We start from the raw sequence: 7,793 nt of genomic DNA, 5'->3' as shown, positions 1-7,793 counted from the left end.
GTTTTGTTTGATCAGAGCTCGGATGATTGGATTTCTGTTAAAGTTTAACTGAAGGGACTAACATTTTAAAATTTGTATGGCACACTGCCCTCAAATAAGTTACGTCTTTAGAGGAAGAAGAAACTGTTTATATAGCACCCTTTCGCAGATAAAATCACAAAGGGCTTCACAAAAGACATCTGAAACAGCACAGACAATTTAAAATTATATAAAATAACTGATTAAAAAAGCAATCAAAGCCCAGTTAACCAGAGGCTCGAAGTAATAGATAGGTCTTCAGCTGCTTTTTGAAAGAATCAACAGATTTGGCCACACAAAGTGACAGAAAGTATGTTAGTGAAGATTTTCAGTCATCCAGGTCATGATCAATCCAAAAAAGTAAAAAAAATAAAACAACTGGACTTTTATCCTATACAGGAAGCTTTCTCAATTAAAAATGTCTGGAGTCATGTGGAACGACTCTCCATTGTTGGGGCGACCAGCTCCAGGCGTATATGCATGTCAATCTAAGCTCCAATGAGGCCTCGCTTGCAGGTTTATAAAGCTTTGAACTCCACACTGTCCAGACATTTTCAACTGAGAAAGCTTCCTGGATGGGAATTCCACTATTATGGAGCAACAGCTTGAAAGGACCAGTCTCCTCTGGTTTTAAAGCGGGTCTTTGGAACCGGGAGAGGATTCTGACCTGAGGACTGAAGGTTTGCTGCCAGGTGTGTAGGGGCACAACAGATCCGAGACATATTTGGGAGCCTGAACATGCAAGGCTCTAAAAGTCAACACTTACATTTTGAATTATATTCTATATTTGCTGGGAAGCCAGTGCAGGGAGGCTAAAATAGGAGTGGTGTCTAACCTTTTGCTTTCCCATCAGGCCATGCAGACTCTCGTCTCCAGTATTCCATCTTGAAGAGAATGTTTTTTTTTTATGGCCAGACTAACAGCTGAAGTCTATGTTTCTGATAAGGTGCAACTTGAATTTCTCTGTTTTATACAAAGACAGGGTTTTCTTTCTAACAAAGAAAACCAGATAGTAGTTGAATCAATCTGCATTACTCTCGGTCTGCAACTGAATAAGACTAGATGTTGAACGCCTAACTATAAACCCTTTTATTTCTCTTTCCTTTGTTCCAGATATTTCCTGCATGTTTCTATAAAAGCTTAATGCAGTCTGGAAAAACATTAGAGTTCAGCTTAATAGACAGCTAAACATGGTAATTTCTTTAGACACGTGCCCTTTTGTTCATATCAGCACAAGTACATAAGGTTGGTTTGATTTTAAATGTATATTTCTTATCGGTAAGTCCATGCAAATATGCTGTCTATAAGCTTCTTTATTAATAGATTCACAGGCTATATTAGTAGCTTATTGTAATTTCTGTAAATCTTTAGTTAATGTTCATTGCTCGAGGTTCACAATATTGAATCATCATTTAATGTGTGCAAGAACACGATCACAAAGTACTGGATGCAAGATTTGACAAGCTACCATTTTTCGTCATGCTGCATCTCGACTAAGTTTGGCAATAAAATATCTGGCCAGATTTCCAGATCTTAGTGATTGATATGTCACAGCTCAGAGAGCAACAGGGACACCGTGATGTGGGTAAAGAAAGTAAGAAGTGAGGAAAATAAGCTAATTACAACATCCATCCATTGTCCTTATCCGCAGGGTGACAGGGAGGCGAAGCTGGTGCCTACCTCCAGCAGGGTTCACCGTAGACAGGTCACCAGTCCATCAGGGACCGGACAAACCAGCACACATGCACAGACCCGTTCCCGAGGGAAATGTAGAGAGACCAATTAACATAACGGTCATGTTTTGAACCGTGAATAAAAAGATGGAGGACCCGGAGAGAACCCAAGGATGCACAAGGAGAAAATGCAAACCTCAGGCAAAAAGACTCTAGGCCAGGATTTGAACCCAAGATTTAAGTTAATGCAATTACCCAAGAGTTAATTGCATACACCATCTTTATGTTTACATGACATTAAAAGTCATACTGATTTATTTTAGCTATACATTATAGTAGTTGGCACAGCTGAATAAACAGGATTTTTGCATTGAGTGACCGACATGGTGAAAATATAGCTATAAAAAGGACAGATTCTCTTCGGTCTGGGACATATTTGTCACGGAAAAAGGAGAAAATGGAAAAAAAAGGGATCTTAGCGTAAGGCAGATCATATGATCTTAATACTCATAACCACGACCATGATTCTGTTGCTTTTAAAGCGTGTGTACCGTCTGACACAGTTCATTTTCAGCCTTTGACCCTTCCTGTTCGCCCATCATTTCCCCTCTTGTCCCTTCCTCTAATAAATCCAGAGGAGGCCACGTGTTAGCTGAACCCCCCCTCCAGATGAAAGTGCCATGGAGCAACTCCAGATGTGAACATCCTCCCTCTCCGTCTCTCTCCTCTCGTTCTCCCACACTCATTTCTCTCTCTGTGCTCCACCATTGCCCTCCCCCATGCAGCTATGACTTTTCCATCTCCTTTTTTGGTGAAAAAATCTGAAACAGAGGCAGGGAGGAGGACATTTCACCAACAGCCGACAGAAGAGGGGATCTGTTGTATGTGCGCTCCATCAAGGCAGGAAAACAGTCAACTCAGCATAAACAGAAGTGTCCAGTCGGGGACAGACTGACACACACACACTTTTCTTTTTTTTTTATGTATCTGGTACTTGCATATATGATTATCCTAAATGTATGGAAACACTCTCTTTTTACTCCCTGTTAAACATGCATGCTTTCTCACACTCCCACATTTTCATGCCCTCTCCCTTTGGAGCTGCGCTCACACCCGCACACTTCTTTCCTAGAAACCCATTTTGAACACACCAGAGGGATTTTCTTTGGCTTTGCCCATAAACACAAGTCGCCAAAAAGCCGCACATGCTTAACCCAGAGATAGATTTTCAGCATAACCACAGGAGAGAGAAAAAAAAGCAAACAGGTAAAAAAGAATAAGTCAGTGTCACTTTATTTAATTGCTCTTTAGAAATAGCAGTAACAATTTATCCACAACAGTCAAAAACTGATTTACATTAAGCTGAAACGATTGTCATCTTGATGGCATATTTTCCATCTCAAAACATTTGTTGGCCAACTCTGACTCACCAGCATCAAAGCCGAAATAATCAAAACAAAAACTATACCTACACTATTGTGAAAAGGTTTTTTTTTTGCCTCTTTACAGATTTCCACTGTTTTCTTTTGTTGTGTCACACTTAAAAGTTTCAAGTCATCAAACAAATTTTAATTCCAGACAAAGAAATCTTAGTCTGGGGTTCTGGTCCCCCCGGTGTCTGCGTCGCCGTTCTGGGAGGCGGATCTTTGGCTCCTCATAATCACTACTGAACATTTTCCTTATGGATAAACCTTAAATATATGCAAGTGTACTCTCACAAAACCCACAGCTGTTTGGATCCAGGTGCTTACAGATACACTTCTATACAAAAAAACCCTAGAGTTAGCTTTGGCTGTCACTAAATACATCTTGTAATAAACAATACTGTGTATTTTGCAGTGATGTTTTTTTTTATCTCTTTCTGCAGGCGTAGAAGCAGACTCCAATGACGTTATCTGGCACCCTCTTTTTTCTCTGCGCTGTTTTTGTCACCTTCTCTCCCCTTCAATGTTTTGCGTCACCTTTTTCTCACGTTTAGGTTTCTGTGTCCATTGAATTTGAAATAATGCAAAAATAATGTCCAATAAAGTTTTTGTTTTTTTTATACATATGTACCAAGCAGAGCACTATAGTGACAGCAGTAATGCTCCACTTGTGAAAGTAAATCTCTTGGTCTCTCTTTCGCATTAAGACGGCAATCCTTAGTGCTACACTGCCAGACAGGATACATAACAAAAAGAAACCTTGGTAAATAATAAAAGCAGTTTTGAAATAGTTTCATTTATAATGGGAAAGAAAGCTATCCACATTTTTAAGAAGGCTGAGTTCAATTTCACTAGCCAGACCAAGCTTGATTACTGCCTGACCTGTAGGAAAAAGGCAGAAATCATATAAATAGGACCTGTTTGACAACAAGAAGCAGGCTATAACAGCTTCATATACAACACCTGGTGGCTCGTTCTAAAGATATTCAATAATAGATTAAGAAGACATTGGCATCTCTCAATTACCCATAAATAAGAAAAGTTAAAAATAAAGGGTGTGGAACAGTGGTAACCCTTTCCAGATATTAACCTTACCTATAAGCTCTTGCAACATTTGTGCATTCAAAAGTATTTGTGCGCTGAATCACGTTGCAGTATTATGGTTTGAGGCAGGCCATACAGCTGTGACAGCAAGACGTGCCGAGCCCACAGCCGAACCCTAATTCTTTGGAAGAAGAACAGCAACACGTGCCTTGTGCAACGTAACTTATTGTGGTTTCTCATGGTGTATGCTGCTTACAACCTTTTCATTTGATACTGTGATTGACTAAAACCAAATTTTGGTAGGTGGGCACTTGGTGTCGCTTCGCCCAATCAGCTCATAAAGTTCTGCTGAATATCCCTCTTTTCCCCAAACATATTCAACAGTATCAAGACCAGATGGATAATGTGCAGAACGTAACGTAGAATGCTACAGATTATCAGTCTAGCTTACTCACAAATGGCTGGGCTAGCAGAATTACTTCAAAGACCCATCGATCGCTCTTCAAGGAGGTCCTGAAATAACCCAGGAATACATCAACACGGGTGGCCTCACTGCACTAAGTGAGTGTTCAATATTTAACATTAAGAGAGAGTCTGGGAATAAAAACGGTATCCATGAAAAAAAAAAAAAAAAAAACACTGGCTGGTGAATAAAAAGCACACAATGTCCCATTTTGCATTTTCTAACAAAACATCTTCATTCCCAAAATATTGTGGAAAATATTCCGCGGACTGACGAGACAAAAGTAGATATGCGTTTGGTGACATTTGGCATAGCAATAACACAGCTTTCTAGAAAAAGAACATTATGCCAACGGTCACACTGCTTTGCTGCCTGAGGACCTGGAACCACAAGTTGTGCTCTGTACCAGAAATCCTGAAGGAGAATATCCGGCCATCAGTTTTCGTATTTAAGCTTGAGCACACTTGGATTATGCAGCAGGACAATGATCCGAAGTGTACAGAGGGACCATCTCCGAATGGCTCAAAGTTCTTTTACAAAAAGAATGTTTTGGAGTGGCCTTGTCAAAGACATGAATTCAACTTAGAGGCTTTGACATTAACCTAAAGCAGCAGTTCATGTTGGAAAACCATCTGATGAAAAAAAAGAAGAATGGACCAAAATGCCTTAATAGCGATGTAAAAGACTCACTGCATGTTATTTCAAATGCATATTGGCAAATGTTGGGCGGCACAGCCATTTGGTACGTCTACTTTTTCCACATAGAGCAAGGTTGGCCTGGACTTAAGGAGTTTGTCTTAATAAAGAAAATGATCCTGCAAAAACGACATTTTGAATCTTTGTCTGATACGTGCAAGAGTTGTTTTGATGACTTGAAAAAGCGGTCAAAGCGATCGCTTGATTAAGTGTGACCAATATAAAAGCAAAAACAAGAAATCTGTAATGCAGTATATAGTTTGTTGAAGCACTAAAATTTTTCACATACATGATTGTAGCTAACATTAAAAACAACAAATTAAGTAGTGAGAGAAACCGTGGCAAATCAAGGCATGCATATTTTTTTTGCGATGTGAAACAGTATTTGCATTTTCTTTCAAAGTTAAACATACTCTTTGTGCACAGATATTAAAAATATACATTACAAAACTAAAAAAAAAGAAAGCTGAAATTAATCTTTATGTAAAATAGGTGTCACTGCGAAGTAAAAAAAACTAAACATGTGGCAGAAAGAGATCTGCTGCTTATGTTGTGTGTTTCTGTTGTGTATTTATGTGCACATAATGTGGCAGCGAAGGCGCATCTTTTCCAAAGTGCAAATGAAATGTCCTGACAACCAAAAAACTACCAACAACAACTTGTTTTCACTTTAAATTTAAGGAAAAAAAAAAAAATCAGTCCAGGATCAGGACACTTTTTTTTTTTTTTTTTTTACAAAATGAATCACACCTCCTTCTGTGTCACTATATACAGTAACTTGTTAGAAATGCATAAAGCAAAACATTAGATAATAAAGCGATAATGAAAAGGTGATAAAAAGCAACATTCAAAATGCATGGACCTGCAGTTATAAGAGCATTAGAACAGTAACTCCACCATATAACTGAAATATAGACCACAGGCGATGTGTAATAGATCAGTGTTATGTGTCTTTTCTTTAGAGCCCTGAAGTAACATTAATTAAGACATATTTGGAAAAGTGGCAAGCATTTGCAGTTTCTTTTTTCAACACTAAATAACATTGAAATAATGTTGGTAATAAGGCACTCCAAAAACAAAATCTTTTAACTTTCTTTCTAAAGAGAAAACTTTGTGCTGATTTATGCAAAACAACGCCGCGTCAGCACGATTTTGCACATTATCATAGCTTCTCTTACATAAACTAATGTCTTTATATTAAAACAACCTGAGGCAGGATTTTTTTTTTTTTTTTTTGCCTGTGTTACCCTCTTTGGTAAATAACCCATGGTGTTTTAAAAAAAAAAAGCTGTTGAAGGACAGAAGGAATGGTGAGACCTCTGTGAGTAAGTGCTTTATAGGTTGCTGTGGCATTCACGGCACAGGATCCTATCGGCATCTGGGAAAAAGCCGGCGCCCACGAGTGAGATGGAACACTGGGAGCAGGTGAAGCAGGGCTGATGCCACTGACGTTCTTCAAATGAGATGTACTTTCCTCCTCCGAAACCTAGGGCAAGGGGACAAGAAGTCCGTTTGAGTTTAAGGGAATGTGCGTTGACTTTTAATCAAGTTTAGCTGCAAAGTCGTAGACCTGGCTGCAGTGAGAATCACGGAGCCAAAAATAACACAATTTTGTGGTTCAAAAACGTCAAATGGGTTCGAAATCTTATGCTATCTGAACAGCTGTTTCAAGGCATTTGTTCAGGCTAAGAGAAAGCCAACGTTAGTTATAAATCTTATAAGGATTCAATATCAAAATTTAAATCACATTATTTATTGATTGAGTTAATGAATATTCTGTCAATCATGTGAATCAATCATTTCTTTGTACTAAAACACAGTGGCAGATGTAACTTGTTAAAAGTTTTTTACCCCATTAAACCTTTTTGAACCTTATGTCAAAGCCCAGAAGTATTATGCATTTTATAGTACATACCTTTCATTTAAATAAGAAAATATTAAATGTGTGGACTTTAATTCTACTCAGGACCACTGAGTCTTGCAGAAAGAACTTTTACTGCAGCAGTAGAAACTTCGAGCAACGTTCAGGCCTGGCCTGTTGAAATAATTTTAGCAGTCGCGCTGTGTCAAGGGTTAGGACAGCTAAAACAAACGATTGAATCTACATGGCTTCTCCTGCTGTAATCTGTGGATATAACACAGGCACCGAAAGAGAGGACACAACTGGGAGCAGAAGAAGCGCAATGTAAACAGAAAGGTCAGGATGCAGAGATCCTTTCAAAACGGATGTCAGACTCTAACAACAGTTTGGCTGTTTTCTCCCCATTTAACTGGCTTGCAATAATAAACTGTTACGGTTTATTTGCCACTGTGGTCTCGATTGGTTAAAATCTTTGTGCTAATCAATATTTTAAGGTTGATTATAAAGTAAAAAAAAAAAAAAAAAAAAGTACGGCTGGTTACATGACAATAACAGATTGTGAAGAACTACGCCACGTCAATGATCCGTCAATAGCAGCAAGATCGTTTATAAGA

The 7,793-nt window shown here is 38.6% G+C and overlaps 1 protein-coding gene across 1 annotated transcript in view; it reads right to left on the bottom strand.

Moving 5' to 3' along the window:
* Positions 1 to 2,958: 2,958 nt before the first annotated feature.
* The window catches only part of fhl3a (four and a half LIM domains 3a), a 46,571-nt gene continuing 41,736 nt past the window's right edge, over positions 2,959 to 7,793 (bottom strand). The window contains exon 6 of the mRNA XM_012875048.3: positions 2,959 to 6,804. Within this exon, the coding sequence (XP_012730502.1) occupies positions 6,653 to 6,804 (152 nt within the window). The 3' untranslated portion in view covers positions 2,959 to 6,652. The remainder of the gene's footprint in view (positions 6,805 to 7,793) is intronic.

This window comes from Fundulus heteroclitus, chromosome 3 (genome assembly GCF_011125445.2).
Source record: "Fundulus heteroclitus isolate FHET01 chromosome 3, MU-UCD_Fhet_4.1, whole genome shotgun sequence".
NCBI lineage: Eukaryota > Metazoa > Chordata > Actinopteri > Cyprinodontiformes > Fundulidae > Fundulus > Fundulus heteroclitus.
The sequence above is the reverse complement of the archived record's forward strand: the minus strand, read 5'-3'. Positions and strand labels throughout refer to the sequence as shown.